Source organism: Eriocheir sinensis, chromosome 39 (genome assembly GCF_024679095.1).
Source record: "Eriocheir sinensis breed Jianghai 21 chromosome 39, ASM2467909v1, whole genome shotgun sequence".
In the NCBI taxonomy this organism is placed as follows: domain Eukaryota; kingdom Metazoa; phylum Arthropoda; class Malacostraca; order Decapoda; family Varunidae; genus Eriocheir; species Eriocheir sinensis.
The window spans coordinates 5574460-5595301 of NC_066547.1; the positions used below are offsets into that span (position 1 = coordinate 5574460).

At 44.3% G+C, this 20842-nt stretch overlaps 1 protein-coding gene across 2 annotated transcripts in view; it reads right to left on the bottom strand.

The window, feature by feature from the left end:
* The window catches only part of LOC127008917 (homeotic protein Sex combs reduced-like), a 105371-nt gene that overhangs the window by 10838 nt on the left and 73691 nt on the right, over positions 1–20842 (bottom strand). For both annotated transcript variants that reach the window (XM_050881394.1, XM_050881395.1), the window contains one exon: positions 13919–14250. In XM_050881394.1, coding sequence (XP_050737351.1) covers positions 13919–14250 — 332 coding nt within the window. The remainder of the gene's footprint in view (positions 1–13918; positions 14251–20842) is intronic.

Genomic DNA, 20842 nt, shown 5'->3' on the forward strand with positions numbered 1-20842 from the left:
GTATTGTTTTCTCATTTATATATCTTGTAGAATTTTTTTCCCCTCTATAACCCCGAGAAAAATGTTTCTGCAAATATTTGATTGTTAATGATACAGACATTTATTTATATTTCCACGTGTTACTCTAAATACTACTGAAGATAAAGATCGTAAGAAAGATCGTAATTCTTCTAGTAGCAACGGTCTACGTCTTGGGAGGTTCTCTGTTCGTAATGGCGAGGCAGGAAACGAAGCTCTGGTTGTGGTAATGATCTGATGACTGTCACGACCCCGAGAAGTGAGCGATAGTTGTGGTAATTGTGGCGCGGCGGCGGTGGTAGTGTGCTGGTTACTGTATAAAGTATGGGGGGTGGCGCGCCTCCCCCCTTTACCTTAATGGAGCAGAGTCGCCCATTACCCGTCACTCTTCCATCACCATTTTTCAGTGCACGCTGAGGTAACATTAATACATCAAACCCAACATTAATACATCAAACCTAATGAGGATTTTTTTGCCATTAGCTGAGGCCTACACCATGTGGTTACCCCTGACAAATGGACGTCTTTTCTCCTTGCTCACAGAACCCCCCTAACCCTCCCCTCCTCCTTGGTCCCTCCTGCTCCCCCTTCTCCATCTCCTTCCTTCCTTCCCCCCCTTCCTCCCTCCTTCCTTTTGCCGCGATCCAAACTGCATCTTTCCCTTCCTCCTTCCCTCCCTTCATTCCTCCTTCCTCCTCCTAAATATATTCAGAATTTGCATCACGGAAGAAAGAATATATTGTTACATGTATGACAAAAAAAAAGTGGTAGTATAATCATAATATATTGTTTTTGCTGCTTCTGTTAGTTAATGGAATATTTTTGGATTACATAAGCTTAGTTGCTAGATGTCGTTGCTCTTGTTACTATCGATGAGGTGGTGTAGTGCAGCCAGATTCACTGTATAATGTATCTAAAACTACATTTATTTTTAAGAATTGACAAAAAAAACCCAGGTTCATTAACGGGTAGTACATATTCTCGACGCGTATCAGTAAGCTCACAACTCATTTATTCACGAAAGATTGATTCAAACGAGTAATCATCAAAGGAACCTGAGGGCAGACGAACAAGTATTGTGTAAGATCACCGAATACCTTTTTTTCCTCCTTAGACCTGAAGGTGGACGCTCCTCACCCAATCTTAGCCTCGAGGCACCCAACGCGCCGGTCTTTCCTCCTCAGCAGCGCCATCTAGGAGGTGCAGGTGTTTTTATCGCGATGATGTAGCACTCGGCGACAAGTTTTGACCCAATTATCATAACCCGTCCGTGGTGCAAAGCAAAAAGCCAGGGTATAATCAGTCCTCAAATGACAAGGTGTCTTTTTATGAGTCCTGCTTAATGTATCATATTTGTTGTCTTCCCTCGCCTGCCCTCGCCACGACCCATCCAGCTCAGCGTTGCCAAATTATCGTACTCATCGCATTGCATTTTCGTAGTTTCTGACCAATAACGAATGCAAAAACAAACAAACAAACATCAATAAATAGGAGTTTTAACGCTAACTTCAATTTTCTATCGTTATTTGTGTAGGTACGAGAGTTTGAGGCTTAAAAGTAATAAAGACGATGATGTGAGTACGATAATCTGGCAACGCTGGTGTAGCTAGGTGTCGTCTCGTCCCTCTCTCAATCCTTTATTTTTTTCAGAATAGTTTCAATTGGTTGGTTGGTTGGCTGTTGCTGGTCCCTTGGTCGTGTTGGTCTACAGATTGGTTGTGGAATCTAATCTTCTCTACGTTTTCATATTTGGTAAAGAAGATTTTATCCATACATATTTCTCCCTTCGATGTTTATAAATATGATGGACGTTTCTGCAAGAGTCAGTCGATTTGAGCATTCACTTGATTGTATACACTCTAGTAATTGCACTTCATTCAATTTTCATAACTGAGGGAAAGAGTGAAGCTTGTTTGATTGAAAGCGTTGTAAAATCGTACAGAAAAACGTCAGTAATCTTAGTAATGTGTCTTTAACCACATAGCAACACGGCAATACTTGATCTGCATACGACATCTCTCAAATACACTTCCTAATAGACAACATTATTAACTTTTCACTTGTAGAACGTTATTTACACATTCCCTCGACTTTCTTTTCGCCTCAATCTGTTCGTCTCCCTCGCATAGCATTCATCCTTCATACTCCTCCTGCATCTCTTTTTTTTCCTGCCCACCAATCCCTCCATCCATCCTCTCCTCCATCCCGCCACAACTTGCCTCTGTTATGCAGGAACCGCCGCCACCATTTTGCGTTTGGCGGTTTTATGATTAACTCGTCATGACGCTGATGGTCGCTATTCAGGGTGGCTTGACGTCCATGGGGGCCTAATGGTTCTTCGGGGGGTCACGGGGCGCCAGGGGAGTGTAGGGGAGGCGAGGAGAGGCGGCGCGAGGGACGGAGGATGGTGGAAGGGGAAGGGAGGAGAGTGGAACAAAGGAAGGTGGAAAAATCGGATGAAAGGGAGAGATGCTTTGAATGTTGGGGCGAGTGACGATTAGTGGAGTGAATAATGAAAGGGACTCAAGGGTTAGGATGAGAGGCTGATGCATGTGAGTGTGGTGAGCATGAGTTTGAGGTCGCGATGCATGTTTATAAAGGTTCTGGTTGACATGAGGTAGAGGAAATGTAGGTAATAATATATGGATGATTAGGTAGATAAGAAACACTACGCAGAAAGATAAAGAGTAAACAAAGGAAGTAAAGGAAAACGACAGAACGATATGAGTTAAAAATGGCAAAAAAAATAAGGATAGTCAAATCATAGCAACATAGCAGTGAGAATTAAAGGAAAGTAAATGATTAGAAGGGAAGATAAGAGATCACTGATGCTTTCAACTTTATAAAAAAAGAATATCGTTCAACACGACCAACTAGGTATTTCATGTATGAGACGAGAACGCAAAGAACAGAGAAGGGAGAGCAAAAAAAGAAAGCTAAAAATAGAAAGAGAAATCGGTCAAGTGAAAACAGGAAGTAAGGAAAAGGAAGATAAATGAAAAACTGAATAAAAAAGAGAAGGAAATCAGTCTTAAGCAGGGAGTTGTACACATAAGGCAAAAAGTAAGAGGCTCCTGAGTCACTACCAAGAAGAAGCTGAAGGAAGGAAAGGAAAAGAAGGAGGAAAAGTTGTTTGGTTGTCTGGTGGCTCGGTTGCTTGGTTGGCGGGGATGGTTGAGGCGATGGTGAAGTGTGAGGGAAGAAGTGCATGTCTGCTCCGTGGTTCAACATTTGTCAGTGTCCGCTGCTGTTTTTTTTTTTTTTACTCTCTCTCTCTCTCTCTCTCTCTCTCTCTCTCTCTCTCTCCTTCTCTCTTTACGCTTCAAATTCAATAATATCTCGTTTCATTCGTCTACGTAATCTTACCTCGACTTTATTTCTTCTCATTTTGCTTGTGAAATTAAAACCCTCACCGAGAATTAGTTTTGTTAGTCTCTGGTTCCAAGTCACCGGAGAACCAACCGCCTAACTTATGCAATGGTCATATTCTTAAACATTCCGGCGTCCAAGCACACACACATCAGACTTTCATGAGAGTTTTGAGCCTTTCCAGGGATAGCTTTATGACTCTTCTGGTAGTCTGACCCTTCTTCTGTACCATGAACCTAAACAAACACTCATTAGTACCCGACTGATCTCCTTTTCGGCCTTTGGGAATAGTTGATGTGAAGGATTGAAGCATCTTAGCATACCTGCACAGTGGCTCTCTCTTACCCCATGTTTTGCAGCGGAGGTTATACGTGTGTGCGTGCGGGGTGGAAAGATGCAAAGGGAAGGCCGCTTAATTCATGCCGTCCAAGGAAATCATAGCATCATTAGTCTTCACCATAATCCATCACACACGCATACATTTCCATCATTACAACTTAGCCCTCCCTCCTTCACTCCTTCACTCGGTTCCTCTCTCTCTCTTCCCCTTTCTTATCTCATCTTTCTTTCCCTCCCTCTTCTATCCCTCTACTCGTCTCTCTCCTTTTCTCTCTTTTCCCTTCGACCCTTCGTTCCCATTACTTTCCATTACTCCATCATTTCTAACTCTCACTCCCCTCTCCGCTGAAATAGTAATATGTAATTCACTTGCGAGATGCATAAAATATCAATAAGCGTGTTTCGCAAATGGTGACTCGTGTGTGTGATGTGAATTCTTGCGGTGGTTTCTGTTCCCAAAGCTTAGCGTGTTTGTATGTAGTGTGTTATTTTATTTTTGTGTGTTATATGCTAGAGGTTGAATTTTGGTATGTATGTTGGATTTATTGGGTTACTTTGTTCTTCGTGTGGTGTTTGGGATTTGATTTATGTGTTGGCTGTTGGGTTATATCAGAGCAAAGCATTCTGGTAAGGCGTGTGATCTGTTTGCATGCATAGGGCTCAAGGGATTAGATTCAGTACTCAAGTCTGGCCTCTGTCCTTGCATAAGATGAAAATGCATATCCTGCGATTTGGTCTAATATAATCCCATAAGAAAGCAGATAAACAAAAGAAATCAATAACAATCACTACTAATTTAATATCCCAACTATAAAAGAGTACATTGCAACAGTTAAGAGATTTTAATCCTTACTAAACGCTTGCATTTCAAGACGCACTTACTACCTATTATATTCGCAAGCAGAGAAAAGGGAGGCATTCTAAACTCTTTCCATGTAGAGGGCACCGCTTTATATGTTGGTTCCTCTGTCTGGGGTTAAGATGCGTTTTCGGTTCGCCTTCTTGCGCCGTGAAGAACATAAGTGACGCGAGGATGAGTGACTGACTTTCCACGTTATGCTCCTCTACGGGAAAGCGACGTGGGCTCCCTTGATCCTCCACATCCATTTTCTCCTTCTGTAATTCAATTTTCCCTTCGTCCGTCCATTTCCTCATCGTCTGTCGCCTCGTTTCTTACACTCGCTTCCTCCATTTTGCCTCCCTTGCCTCCTAACTTCATTCTCCGTCCTCGGCCCTCCCATCATCTCTCACGCACTCTCTCTCTCTCCCTCTCTCTTTCCCCCCCCCTCTCTCTCTCTCCCTCTCCACCACCCGTTCCCCTTCCCTCCCCTCTCAAAATCCCACTTCCCCCTTGCGTTCACCCTTCCCTTCTACCCTCTCCACGTCTATTTCTTCTCTCCTTTCCTTCTTCAGTCCCTTCTCTCCCCTTCTCTTCCGTTCCTTCTTCAGTTTCCTCTCTTCTCTTTTCGTACTTTCTTTCCTCTTCAGTCTCTTCCCTCACCTTTTCCTCCCTTCCTTCTTCTTCACTCTTAACCCCCCTCCCCCTTTTCCACCCTTCCTTCCACCCCAGTCCCTTCCCTCTCCTCTTTCGTCCCTTCCATTTCCCTCCCTTCCTTCCTCTTCAGTTCCTTCCCTCCCCTTTTCCTCCTTTCACCCCACGTCACCCTCTCCTTTTCCTTCCTCCACTACACCTCCCTCCCCCTTTCCTCCCCTTCGGCCCTTTTCCTCCGGCCCGCCCTTCCTTCCCTGGCCTGGATGCGTTCTGACACATGATGGATCTATCCGAGAGCGGCGCCGCGCTGCTCGTCACTGGTTAGGTGTCCCCTATAATTATGTCAGCCCGGCCCCAACAAAGGATAGATGACGGGACGCTGATTAATGGCTCTTGATGTTATATTAAACAATGATGGTTTCTGATACCGCCATGTTGAGCGGACGAAGGAGGCGACGAGGCGGCAGGAACGAAGAATGGATGGTGGATGGATGGAAGGAACGGGGAAAGGAGAGAGAAGGGGAAGGAAGGAGCCATTGCGGGTTGGTTGGTAGCTGCGATGATGGTTGGAAGGAGGCGACGAGGTGGATGGTGTATGGATGGATGGAAGGGGGAAAGGAAAGGAGAAAGGGGAGGGAAGGAAGGAGCCATGGTGGAGGTTGGTGGCTATGTAGGTGAAGTTGGAAGGAGTCGACGAAGCTGCAGGAATGAAAAATAGATGGATGGAAAGGAAGGAGTAGGGAAGGAAGGAGGCATGGCGGAGGTTTGGTAGCTGTGATGGCGGCGTTGGCGGTGAAGTTGTTTAATGGAGGTATTGGTTTAAGGCGTAACCGTAGAGCCTTGTTATTCCAAGCTGTGCGGGGAGAGCATAACACCGCCCGCGCAAAAAAAATGTTGATGTAGTGATAAAACAGTTAGACAAAGACAACACGCATCGCCTACCATGTGAAAGGAAACACGGGAGGAAGAGAGAATAAGAGAATGAAAGAAAGAGTAAAAGAAAGAAAGGTTAAGTACACAAGGAATTAAGAAGGTTGGTGGTGGCGCACTTGAGACCATCCGACCTTTTGTATAGCTTTACGGTCTCAGGTTCGAGTCCCGACCTCGCTGAGTGGTCTAAAGTTACAGGCGCAACACCAAACGCAACAATAACAACAGTGGCGCCATGTTGGATCGCGTTGCCTGCTCATTCAAACCCCCCCAAAAAGTTGAAAATAGAGAAATAAAAACGAGATGAATTAACAAGAAAACAGAATGCGTAAACTTTTCTTATATATGATTTATTCTCCTCTTTCCTTAAACCTTCCTTAATTTGCCTTCTTTCAGTAAAAATAATAAAAAAGTACTCCAATACAAACGAGGAAGAGAGAGACACAGACAGACAGGCAGACAGACAGACAGACAGACAAACAGACAGACCCAAGAAAGCAAAAACAAGATGGCAAAGCTAAACGCACCCAAGGCAGGAGCGGCGGCAGGCGTTTCATCGCACCCAGTAGGACCCCCCGACAAATTCGAGGAAAAATCTGTTAATGGACTTAGATCCCAGACAAGGCGGGTCGACCTCATGCATAAAGGAGAAGCCTGATTCATGCAGTGGTCCAGAGACGCGAGCGGAAGACGAGAGAGTAATTAATTTTAGGATGGGAAGGACGTGAGGAGGAAGGAGGGCCGTAGGTAGGTAGGGAGTGGGAAGGAGGAGAGAGACAGACAGGAAGGAAGGAACGGAGGGAGAGAAGAGGAAAAGAAAGTATTTTAGGATGAAAGAAGGGAGAAGAAGAAAAGGGAAAAATAATAACAGGGAAAGAAGGAGAAGGCAAAGAAGGAGGGAGAGAGGAAGAGTAAAAGAATATATGGTTGTATGAAAGAAGGGAGAAGAGGAAATGAAGAAAAAATAGGAAAAAAGTAAAGCAACGAAACAGGAAAAATAAGATTAGCAAGAGAGAAAGGAAGTTTGCTGAATGAAGAAAAACGTATTTGCAGTGGTAGAGAGCCAATTAATATACTTAAAGAAAAAGGGAAGTCTGAGGGATGGAAGTCATAATCTGCCATAAGAATATAAGTATCAGATTTTTCTTAAGTGTAAAACGAATCAGTTGCTATAAAATGAAACGACGTCAATAATAAAAGCATAATAATAATATTTTCATCTCTCCCTCGCTCTTAAACCTTCTCTCTCTGTAACGCCTCCATCTTTCCCCCTCTCTCTCTCTCGCTCTCTAATTTACATACGCTTCCTAATTCCTCACTCTCTCTCATTTACATCCTCATCCTCAATCACTGCCGTTCATAGGGTGAGTATTTTTAAAGCAGTGGCGTCCGTCGAGACCTGCAAAGCATCGAAGTGAGAGGTGATGTAACCAAGGAGGGGCGTCTGGTGTGTGTGCGTGTGTGTGCGAGCAGGCATTGATCTGTTGATATAAGTACTGAAAAATCGAGGATGAGAAGGACAGACGAAGAAGAGGAAAGGCAGGAAGAGAGAGGAGGAGAGAAAGAAGAAGAGAAAATACTGTGGAAAAGAGACGAGGAGAAGGAAAGGAAGGAGGAGAAGGAGAAGATGATGGTGGTGGTGGTGGTGGTGGTGGTCGTAACGGTAGCGGTAATGGAGGTGGCATGAGAGAAAATGATAAAAGAAAACGGTAATACCTGGGAAATAACGTCAATTTAGGTGTTACATCTTAAACGCAATATGCAAATCAGTCAACTTATAAAACATCCGACGAATACCAATTTTTATACTGTTTTTGTTAGACGTCTTTAAAAAAAATCCCTTTAAATATTATACACAATACCTTTTTTTTTTCTTCGTCACTCCCTATTAGTGAATTATCAGGAGGCTTTACGTTGGGTGTCAGGGGGATGTAGGTTGGGGTTAGATTACGCGTGGATAAAACTTTTTTTGTGCCCCGGCCAATCCGTATCGAGAGGAGAAAGAGTCTGGCCGAGGAGTACAAGTTTATTCGCTTATAGGTACGCGAGTCGGTGGGTGGAGAGCGTTTGGGTGCGGGAGGGCCGATGATGTGGGGTGGGCGGGTGGGTGAGTGAGGAGCTTGGGTGCTTTGTTGTAAGGTTGGGCTGAGTAGGAGTAGATGTGGAGTTCTGTCTGGGAGAGGCGGTGGAGGAGGTGGAGACGCGGCTACAAGAGGTGGATGACATGTTTCTGCAGGAGCTTGAGGGCGAGAGAAGAAGACTAAAGGAAGAGTGTGGTGATGGGCGTGCGGGTGGTCCGTGGGCGGCGAGCAAGCGGGAAAGGCGAGGCGGAGGAGGGGTGCGGGCGGGTGTGCGGGCTGGCGGGCTGGCGGGCGGGCTGGGGGAGAAAGCCTGGGTTATCGGTGGGCAGGATCGGCGGCCAGGGAGCCTCCGCCGTGTCCTCATCCGTCACTGTCACGGCAGACAACTGTCCCGGTGACGCCACGCCATTCACGCCACGACTGCCGCTGCTGCCGCCAACGCCGACGCTGCTGCTGCTGCTGACGCTCCTGCTGCCGTCGTTGCTTCCTCTCCTCCTGCTAATATTGACTGATCCCTTCACGTGGACGCCGCCGCCTCGTCCCTCCAGCCCCCATAACACACCACCCGACTTTGACTAAAACAGAAACTTATTCCACAAAACCATCTCGCAGCAGCTACCTCCTCCTCCTCCTCCTCCTCCTCCGGCTTCTCCCTCCTTCTCTCCCTCTCTCTTTCTCTCCCTCCCACCTTCCCTTCCTCCGTCCCTTCCTCACAGCAAATATTTCTCCCCAGCAGTTTCCTGTCTCTCACAGCGCAACCACACCGTCACCGCCGCGCAGTAAACTATGATGTAATCGTGTCCGTCCGAGCACTTGAGTGGCTGCAGCGTCGGTAATTAGTTCATAATATCATAAACATTGCCGCCGCTGCCGAGGACCGCCGCGATCTCGTGCCCACCTGAGTATGAACACGAGGACGATGACTAACTCCTGATGTAAACGAGGGTCCTTATCGCCACAAAGAGCTCCGGCCTCCTCGTCCTCCCCCTCCGTCACTATCTCCACTCACTTTCACCGTCGCACTATCACCTTCCCCGCATTACTATTCAGTTCACTTAAAACGCCATTATCTCTTCCTTTTTCCCCCCGGCCGCCATTACTCTCGTGTACTACAAACGCTTTATATTTATTTTCTCATTCTCTTGTCTTTCTTCTTCCTCCGCTTATCGCCGCGCGTTCGTTACTTTCTCCCGTCATCATCATCATCATCATCATCATCACTAACAGCTCATGATTGCGCAACTCTTACTCTATTATTTTATTTTCTCTTCCTTTCTTTGTTTTGTTATTTCCGGATTAGAACGAATCATCCGCTAGAACCTCACAGGCGCTGAAAAAAAAAATCTTCCTCGACAAAATTGAAAAATATAAAATGATGAAGAGAAGAAGAATCGCAAGTCATCCCCGGAGAGCGTGATTTCGAGGTCTCCGCTCCGAGGGTGACGTATTAGTAGGAAGCAGCAGTCACGTAACTCCTTAGAAATGGCAACGTTTTTATACGGTGAACAGGAAGAAAAAGGATACTGTTCTTTAATGTATACAGTAAATTAGTCTCTCTCGGCATGTGTGTGTGTGTGTGGGGGGGGGGGGGGGAGAGACAGACAGACAGACAGACCAACAAAGAGAAGGGAAGGTCTTAAGGACACAATCATTAAGTCTCACAAGCAAACAAAGGAAGGAAGTAAGGGAGCCAGAAAGGAAGCAAGCGAATGAGAGACTTATTGGCATTCTGATCACCTCGAAGAACCAAAGGAAGCCGAAGATTATAAAGTAATTAGCGGACAAATGAACCCTCAATTTTGCAATGCTAACTGTAATCATGGGCTGCAAGGGGAGGAAGCACTCTGTTACTGTCCCGCGCTGCACTCAGGAACCGGAAGGCTGCATGGCTGTTTGGTCTGATAGTGATCGCTGGTTCGACCCCCCGCTAGGTTCGAGGACACAGTTTATGCGGTAATCTTTAATAATGTGCATTCGTTATATTCCTGCCCGTTGCCCTTGCTTGAACATACATCATAACGCTTATCAGTACGTTGTGATCCATGTTGATTGCTGTTTGGATATTGCAGGAAGTTGCGATGTTTATTAAGCTACTTCTAATGATGGTGGGTCGTTTGCTTTCTTTATTTTGTCTTCCCTTGCATAAACGCCTTTGATAAGCTTGTTTTCTATTATATACACACAATATTTCTCTTCTATCTTCTATCTCATTCTTTCTTATACTTCTCACCTATCTTCTCCCTTACACTTCTATCTCGGCAAAACTTTTCTCTCAGTCTCTCCTTCCTTTCGCCCAATTCACACCTGTGCTTCACTATTCCTCTTCCTCTCCTCCAATTCACTATTTCTCTTATCATTTTTCTATTGCACGTGATACTTTTTCCTCGCAAACACACATATTTTCATAGAAAGCTCATTGCAAGGATAGTTTCTTCACAAGCTTATATTTCAGAGCACTACAGGAACTTAAACAGAAAGGAGGGTACCGATCCAAGACTCAACAGTCGAGCAAGAGGAGAAAAATATGAATCCGTCGAGCTGTTTAGTGGAGTGTTTAGTGATGGAAGCCTTCAACACCAGCCCCCGACTTTTATGGCATATGTTTTAAATCGGTGACATCATTATCCAGCCACAGATGAGGAGAATTAGGGGAAGCAATAGTGGTAGTAGTTTTATGTGCTTGTTCCGTTCAGAGATTGCGTGCATTTCTCGTAATCCTCGGCGTGTAATTTTGCGAGCACGCGTTTCCCTCCTGCCCATCCGCTGCGTGAGGGGTTTACGAGTGAGTAATTCAAGGTAATGAGGATAATGCCAGTATCGCGATGTGCTGTAGATCGCCTTGCATTTGTCGGGAAGGAAAGCATCTTTATGGGTTTGACCGCAGGAGGGAAAGAGAAAGAGTGGACGGGGGAAGAGAGAAGGAGAGGGAGTGTGGGGATTAGGGGGGGAGGGGGATGGTAGACAGTGCAAAACCTCACCACACACACTCACGATAAACATTAACTGCTAAAATATTAACCATAAAACTTGTGATTTGACACGCTTGTACCTCCTCCTCCATCCCCTCAGAGCAAATATTATGATACCACGTGAATGCTTGTTTATGTTTATGTGGTATGTGTGTGTGTGTGTGTGTGTGTGTGTGTGTGTGCGGCAAGGTCGGTGTGATGATTTTCTCTTTTTTCTTCTTCTTTTGCTTTACTCTTACGTGAATTGCAGGTTCCAGAGAAAGCGTTTAGTATGATGAAGGTGAATTGCAGACTCGGTAATGGCAGCGAACGAGGAACTGCCACGCATATACAGTCCGTCCGTCAGATTCAGAGCGTCCAGGAAGCTCATTGCCGCTTTGATTACGGCGCCTCGCAGCCTCGACCACTCCCAAGGCAACGAAGGCTCTTGTCTCCCTCAGGAAATCGTCAATTTTTCTTGTGTTCTTCATGTGTGACAGGTGGAGTCATCCCTCTCCCTCTCCCCTCCTTCCCTGTTCCCTTTCCCTTCCCTCCCGTATCCCCTTCTTCCTCTCCACTCCTCCCTCCCTCCCTTCCTCTCCTACGTCCTCAGTCATCCATCCTTCGCATTCATCTCTACTGATTCATATACTTGTTTCTCTTCCCTAATGCGGCAAGGTTTCATACGTGTCTTACTCTTTTGTTAAATTTTCCATCTCTCCACTTCCGTTTGTCTTTGTTCTTGTGGCGTGCTAATGATATATCTCATCTTAAACCATTTATCTTACTTGTTTCTTTATTTTTAGTGTTTACACAGATCTTTATCAAGTGTTTTTTTGCTTTTATTTATTAACTTATTATACGCTTTTAAATTCAGACATAAAATAGTGTGAGTATTTATTCCTACCTATTTTTTTTACATCAAAGGATACGGCACAAGGGCAACAAAAAGGGTACAAAAAAAGCCCGCTACTCGCCGCTCCCACAAAAGTAAAAAGCAAAGAGTAGCCAAAAGAGAGGCATCAATGTCCTACCTTACCTGTTCATTCTTACTTCCTGCCTTTCACGCTTGCCCTTTTTCCTTCCTTTTTAATCCCTCCTTACCTTTTCATCTTCCCTTCTCTCGCTACCACTATTAAAGCTGACCTTCAATACCAACCACTGCTAATTAAGATGGGATAACTGAGCACCACCACCGCCCTCTTTACCTTTCCATCTTCCCTTCTCTCGCTACCACTATGAAAGTTGACCTAAAATATCAACCACTACTAATAAAGATGGGATAACTGAGCACCGCCGCCATTACTCTTTCCGCCCTCTCTCTCTCACTCTCCCTTCCTCTCCTAGCGTCTCCCATTACTGTTTTTCTCTCCCTGGCCTCCGCGTCCCAGGTATGGCGCGCCCCGACGTGTTGCAGCATTAATGGAGGTAACCCGAGTGAGCCTTGAACGCCCACTCGGGTTGCGAAAGGTTCCGATGTTGGTGTTTGATTCCTTGCAGCTAAACCACCACCATCACCACCACCACTGCCGCGCCTAAATACCTCAAAAAGATAAATCAGTTTGTTTTTCCACTTGTATATCTTTGCTTTATTGTGTGATTATCACGTCTTATCTTTTCATACGTATTTGTTTTCTCAATTAGCTGAAGTATTTTGAAGAGTTCTGTCGAGTTTTAATCAGGAATATGTAGTTTAAAATGGCTTCAAAGAGAGGAGAATGTCTTTTACTGAGGCGTGGTTGCACTTAAGTTAACGTAAAAAAAAAATACTTGGAAAAACAGAAGAATTTAAAGTCGAAAACCAACGTAAGATCGTGACGTGAACAACATGGCGAGCAGCTCCTTGTAGTCACCTGTCGCAGCCTCACCCCGGAAAGGCCAGGTGTCTTTTCTGCCATGCCTCTCCCCCCTCTCCGTCTTATCAACCCCCCTCCCCCCTCTCCCCCCTCTCCCCCTTATCAACCCCCCTCTCCCCTCTCCCCCCTCGACACACCTACAGGGTCACTCGCTCCCCATTGTGTTGTCACTCACTCTCACATTCCCCAATCATATTTTATGTCTCACTCCATGGCGACTTTTTTTTTTTTAGCGTGCGAGTATCAAAAAACATCATTATTATTGTTATCATTTTACTGCGTCTTCCTGAAGGCGTGTTTGCAAGGCCGTGAGGGTTGTTTACTTTCCTTCGTCAAACAAGGAGAGTAAATTGAGTGCTGTCTGTGTATATTTTCAAGTCCAGGTGATTAGTTGGATATATTTCATCAGCAAATATTGGGTGTTGACTACATGTAGCCTTTACACTTGTTTGGAGCTGTTGCATTAATCTTACTGTGAAACAATCGGTCGATCGTAATGAGGTCACGTGATTCAAGGACTTGCATGTTGCTCATCCTGAATTATGTTTCTCTTATGTTGGTTCCTGTATGCCTTTTCTTTTAATTACACATCATTATTTCGTTTTTCAAGTACACAGTCTTTTCAACAGCATGAAATTTCAACAGATTTAACTCATGATCAGAACACATTTCCCTTATTACAAACATCAATAAATTAAAGAAGTGATGAACCGAACCAAAGAATGTATACAGTAAATACTTGAATTAACTATTATGACTCATATGAAAATTCTAAGTAAAGGCAGAGAGTAGATCATACACAGCTGATGACCTTCACCCACGCGGAAGGAGTGACGTAAGAGCGTAGGCCTAACACAACGAGGACAGGACTGAGGGGGGACTCACCTAGTAGTAACCTTTTGTATCGAAGTCGGCTAGGTGGGGGTGCAGGTGGTGGGGGTGCATCATCTGGTGGTGCATTTGATGGTACGCCTGGGGGTGCATGCCCATCCCTGCGTTCATGCTCGCCATCTTGTGCTCCTTCTTCCACTTCATCCTCCTGTTTTGGAACCATATTTTGATCTGTCGCTCGGTGAGGCAGAGGGCGTGGGCGATCTCTATCCTCCGCCGCCGCGTCAGGTAGCGGTTGAAGTGGAATTCCTTCTCCAGCTCCAGCGTCTGGTATCGCGTGTAGGAAGTCCTCTGTCTCTTGGTCTCGCCGTTGGAGTTCACCGTACCTTTGGGAGAGAGGAAAACAAGGGGGACTTCAGTGGAGGTTTTGGCGTGAGGAAACTATTACTATTACCTTGCTTTGGGAGAGAGGAAAACAAGGAGACTTCAGTGGAGGCTTTGGTGCGAGGAAACTATTACTGCTACTTAAGGGAGAGAGGAAAACAAGGGACTTCAGTGGACGTTTTGGGGCCAGGAAACTATCACTACTACTTTACTATTACTACTACTTTAGGGAGAGAGGAAAACAAGGAGACTTCAGTGGACGTTTTGGTGCAAGGAAACTATTTACTAAGAGGCAGGAGAGAGGCGTGTGTGTGGTGTTGTGCTTACTAAGAGGGTTGGTGACCTTGTCGTGTGACTTTCTCCATTAACTTGAAGTGTAAAATAGGGAATAAGCGTGGTAAGAAATAGGCGTGGATAATGAGATTTAGTGTTGGCTGGCGTCCGTGTCAAGCAGGCAGTGAATAATGTGTAAGACGCCATTAATATCGCTGTAACAATGCGCAGTACAGACGAATCACCGCTCACCACGCTTTAACCTCCTCCTCTCTTCTTCCTCCTTTTCCTCCTCCTTTTCTTTACACTCAGTCAGCTCTTCCCGTCCTTCATCCCTACCACTTCTTCCTCTTTTTCTTTCCACCCAACCAGCTCTCTCCATCTTCCATTCCTCCTTCTCACTCTCGCTTTGCTCATAACCAACTGTATATGTCAGCTTTTCGTTCTATCCACGGAAGAACGTCCATACACTCCATTTTCTTTTTAACCTCACAGACATTTTCACTGTTTCCATACCCTCCATAGGTGTGCATATCCCTCATTCCTTCTCACCTTCCTACAATACCTTTCTACTAATGCAATGATAAAAGTAGTCAAGAATGCAGACAATTAAGTATTTCATGTAATGCCGCACAATGATGATGGAAATACTGCAAATTGCTGAAATACAAAGGCTTATTTCCATCTAAATGTTATTCTTATCTCTGTAAATGTATCAGAGTTGTGCCAGGTAGCGCAAGAAATATATATAAAAAAAGAAATAGCAGCGTATCTTTAACAAAAGCATATCAACTTATCTCCCTAAATGTTTCAAAGTGGCGCCATGTAGTGCAAGAAATGTGTAAAAGAATAATAAGTATGGTATTTTTTCCCGTTTTAACTAAAACAGTAACAAAAGTTAAGCGAGCCGGAAAGTTTTGTGTACGAGGAACATGGTGGCGAGGTGCAATTAGAGGCTAATTAGTGTACAGCAAGGTAGGTGAGTGTGTGCACCTGACACCGCGACTTTCACCTGTAATGGGCGTAAAAAATGAGTGTCTTTCTTCACTTTACTATTTTCTTTCATCGCAGTTTCTGTAATCATATATCTTTTTCCTTCTCGTCTGCCTGCGCCGAGAAAACCGAGGCAATGGCGAGCTCTTTCTTTTTCCTTTATCATTTTCTCCTATATAATAAATAACAGTGATAACATTTGTGATAATAATGACAGTAGTAATAGTAGTAGTAGTAGTAGTAGTGGTAGTAGTAGTAATAATAAACTTAAGAAAAAAAATAACAGTTGCTGCAGATAAATAAAAAGCTAAAAAAAATCATCTCTCCAACTGTACATTCCTCATCCACCTCTCTCCACTCCCTTCCCCAGTGCATGCTTCCTTTCCTTTCTTCCTCCTCCAGCTGTTACATCCCCCCTCTCCTTCTCCTCCTCCTGCTCCTCCTCCTCCTCTCCCCTCGTTCCCTCTCGGCAGAAATTAACTAGAGTTTGTGTGACGGGTGATGGGAAGGTAATAGAAGTGTCGCCCGCAGAGTCTCGTCGACCGAAACCCAGTGAAAATTAGTTCAGTGTTCGTCGTTGTGAGCCAAGCTGGAGGCAGAGAGAGAGAGAGAGGGAGAGAGAGAAGGAGAGAGAAGGAGAGAGGGAGAGGGAGTCACAGCGCTAAAACGTTACCCGCCTTCCTGCCTTCCTCTCTTCCTGTCTTCCTTTCTTCCTTGTCTTTCTGTCTTCCTCTCTTCCTTCAACCGTCTACCTGCTTGCTGTCTTGCTGGGTTGCTTTCTCTTTCGTCATTCTGCCTGATCTGAGTGTCTGTTTGTCTGTGTATAAGTTTTGTTTTGTTGTAAGGTCTGTTCTCCTTCAAGGGTTTGTGTTTATTTTTGTGTGTATTTGTATCAGTTTGTGATTGGTGGGTTGGTGTGTGTTTGTGGGGATTGAGTGTGTTTGTGTGGGGGTTGAGTGTGTGTGTGTGTGTGTGTGTGTGTGTGTGTGTGTGTGTGTGTGTGTGTGTGTGTGTGTGTGTGTGTGTGTGTGTGTGTGTATGTGTGTGTATGCTTGTCTGTTTCTTTCTGTCTGCCTCCTTTGTCTGTTTGTCTTTTTGTATATCTATTTATCTCTCTCTCAGTCTCTCTTTATCTCAGTCTCTCCACACACAAGTAAAAAAATAATAATAAGTAGATAGAAAACAATAATGATGATAAATGAAGAACTAGGAGATGAAAAGAAGAAGAAGAAGAAGAAGAAGTAGAAGAAGAAGAAGAAGAAGAAGAAGAAGAAGAAGAAGAAGAAGAAGAAGAAGAAGAAGAAGAAGAAGAAGACTAAGAGAAAAATAAAAGGAGAATCGAAGACAAAACAATGATTCAATAAACAAAAACGGAGGGTCGGGCGGGTCGGGAGTATCTTCGGGAGCACAGGCGGGAGGAGGGAGGGTCGAGGTCTCAGCTGCTCCCTTCGTCACGTGCCGTCGACCTCTAATTCGGAAGCCATCACGAGCGGCCGGGATGATTAAGAGGCTGGAAATGGGGTGTCAGTCTCCGGGCTTCTTCCCTAACCTAATACTTGGTCCATCATCCCCAGACGCGGCCAGACAGACAAACAGACGGAGAAACCCTTTGCCCTCCCTCCCTTCCGTTTTCCTTCCTTCGCCAGCTCCCTTTCAGTACCTTTCTTTTCTTTTCCTTTTTTCTTGAGCATTGGCCTTTATCTTCTGTTATTTCGTTTCCTGTCTTTTTTATTACCTTTTCCTCGTTTTTTCCTTCTTTTTCTTCTCCCATTTGGTTATCCTTCCTTTCTTCCTTCTCTTCCTCCTCCTTCGCCTCCTTTTTCCTTCTTTTTCTTCTAGTTTCTCTTTTTGTCTTCTTTTTCATTTGAGTGTGTTATATAGAGAGAGAGAGAGAGAGAGAGAGAGAGAGAGAGAGAGAGAGAGAGAGAGAGAGAGAGAGAGAGAGAGAGAGAGAGAGAGAGAGAGAGAGAGAGAGAGAGAGAGAGAGAGAGAGAGAGAGAGAGAGAGAGAGAGAGAGAGAGAGAGAGAGAGAGAGAGAGAGAGAGAGAGAGAGAGAGAGAGAGAGAGAGAGAGAGAGAGAGAGAGAGAGAGAGAGAGACACGTGACCCATGCTTGGTTAACGACAACGCTGACTCACGCATAAGTAGACATGTCCACCATTAGTCTTTGCACGTCTGACTTAGTGTAAAGAATTAATGAAGTTTACGAGTTGCCGCTAAGTGGAGTATCCTTCAAATTACTGCATCTAAATTACCGATACTCTGCTTCTTTACGCCGGTTAACACAAGAAATCCTCATATATTTGGTGATATTCGGATCATGAGAGTGTAAATACTTCTCACACTATGACTGCTATGAGATATTGGCGTGATTTGTCTCGGTAACTTTTATCTATTGTCAATCATATATTTTTTTTCCTTCCGTTGTAGTTCGTGAAGCGTGAGAGGCGCGAGTGTGCGAGTGTTCCTCCATCGCAAGAGTGAGCACGCCAAGGTTTGCTATAAGGTGACGCAGACCAGCAGCAACGTAGCAAGGAAAAGAAAATCTGGCGCCACCGGGAAGTGAGGAAATCAACGAGAAAATATGCGAGGGAACTTAAATATAATGATCCATCTGCATATAATGAGCGCAACACAGACACGTACACACACACACACACACACACACACACACACACACACACACACACACACACACAGACACAGACACAGACACACACTCACAGATGAACTGGATACATGCAAATCAGCTAGAAAAAAAAGAAAGATAAAAAAAAGATAAAAAAAAACATCCCCCGTCACCTCCAGCTCACCCGGGCGACACAAACGTAAACAGCCAGCCAGACTCGAGGGGAGGTGAGCCGAGTACCGCACTTCCGACTGCCTCGACTTCATCTGCATGTAGTCCCCATTTAGCATCACGAACAGACAATAACTGGCGGCGTGAGGGTCATTAGTGCTCGCTCGACTCCTAATTATCCTGTGAACGCCTATGCACTAAACAAGAGACGCCATTTATGTATAAGGGTACGGAAAGGGCGACAGTGGAGGTGGTGGTGGTGGTGGAGGTGTATTGTTTGGGTGGTGGAGGAGGTGTGTGCGCGTGGTGTAGCGGCGGTGGTGTGCCTATTGTGTGGGTGGTGTAGAGGTTGTGTTGATTATGGTGGTGTGGTGGAGGAGGTATAGGAAGGAGGAGGAAGACGGTGATTTGGGGGGAGGGGGGTTTTGTGTGTGTAGGGGGGAGGTGTGTGTGTGTGTGTGTGTGTGTGTGTGTGTGTGTGTGTGTGTGTGTGTGTGTGTGTGTGTGTGTGTGTGTGTGTGTGTGTGTGTGTTTTAACCGTGATATTTTATTTTTTTCCTTCCTTGTATTTTCATTTTCCTGCCAGTATTTTCATTTTCCTTCCCTATTTTCATTTTCCTTCCCCTATTTTCATTTCCCTTCCCCTATTTTCATTTTCCTCCCCTATTTAATTTTCCTTCCCCTATTTTCATTTTCCTTCCCCTATTTTCATTTTCCTTCCCCTATTTTCATTTTCCTCCCCTATTTAATTTTCCTTCCCCTATTTTCATTTCCCTTCCCCTATTTTCATTTTCCTTCCCCTATTTTCTTTTTTCTCCCCTATTTTCATTTTCCTTCCCTTATTTTCATTTTTCTCCCTTATTTTCATTTTCCTCCTCGTATTTTCATTGCTTTCCATCCGAGTTGTTTTCTCTTTTTGCTACTCGCTTAAATACCTTAACTTATATAATTCCCACTGTCTTGTCAATCTTCTTTTTTTCTCTATTTTCACACCCACCTGTTGTTCGCGCAGCAGGGAGTCCTCTTTACTGACCTCGTAACCGTATTAAATCCTCTTTCTCCCCACTCATCTTCCCGTCACCTTTCCCCTCACGTTCACGATCTTTTGGCAGCATCATCGCAGACCGAGTAAAAGGTTCGTCTCGTCCTCGGAACTGTCACTGGTCTTGCCCTCAGCGATTCATCATCATCCACCGACAACGAATTTTTTTACGTTATTTTTCGATGCAGTATTGTCTTCATTCATGCATCGCTTTTCTGTCATGTTTACTTATTCACTCGTTTATTCATTCATTCATTCATTCATTATAGTAAGAAGTTATGTATCTGTTTATATTTTTTTGCGGTTTATAATGAATTTTACGTTTTTCTGATTCAGTTTCGTCTTTATTCATGACTTAATTTACTTTTTTATTTTATTTATGTTTACACTTATTCACTGACTCATTATAGTTGGAAGTAATGCATCTGTTTATACTTTTTTTGCGGTGTATAATAAATTTTACGTTTTTTTAATGGAGCTCCGTCATCAATTCATGCTTCCCTTTTCTGTTATATTTCTATTTTTTATTAATCCGTTTATCCATACATTCATCCATTAGAGTAAGAAGTAATGCATTTGGTGTATGTTTTAGCGAAGTATAACAAATTTGATCATTAGTTTTGATTTTATAATGTGGAACGAATTTTTTATCTTTATGAGGAGTACTTAGCATAAGATTAATTGATGAAGTTTGAAATATTCCCGCTCAGCTATAAAACTTGACGGATGAGACAAGTTGTGCGAATTTCAACGAGATTCCTCTAAAAAATTATCTTCGACTTTTCCTGGTTACACTATTTTTAGCTTTACTTGAAAAAAGAAAAGAAAATAGCAACATCAGTCTTATATAACCGATGAATACAAACAATCATCCATAAAAGGTCATCCATAATCACTTTTCTGCTTTATCATCTTTATAATAATTATCTAGTCTTCATTATCATCGTAGTCAAAATAACCTTCATACTCATCATCATCATCATCATCATAGTCATCATCATCATCCTCAGTCATCATCCTCAGTCATCGTCATCGTAATCATCATCATCATCATCATAGTCATCATCCTCAGTCATCGTCATCGTAATCATCATCATTATCATCATAGTCATCATCATCAGTCATCGTCATCGTAGTCATCATCGTCATAGTCATCATTAGTCATCATCATCGGTCATCGTCATCGTAGTCATCATCATCATCTCGTGTTTGTGTGGCGAGGACTGAGTGACGTGCCGGGCCGCCGCGTGGGTCGACAGGGAGACGAGAGCTGCGGGGGTCCGCACATCAGTCATCGTCATCAGCATTTTCGGCGCGCTATAGAAGGCCGGATGAAGGTAGTCAAACTCGGTGCAAACTTAGATTAATTGTGACCCAACTCTGGCGCGACTTCAACTTGGCTCAACTTTGATTACGGAGGCAGCGTTTCATGCCCTCTACTCCTCCCTCTCTTCCCCCTCTTCCTCCTCCTCCTCTACCCCTCACGA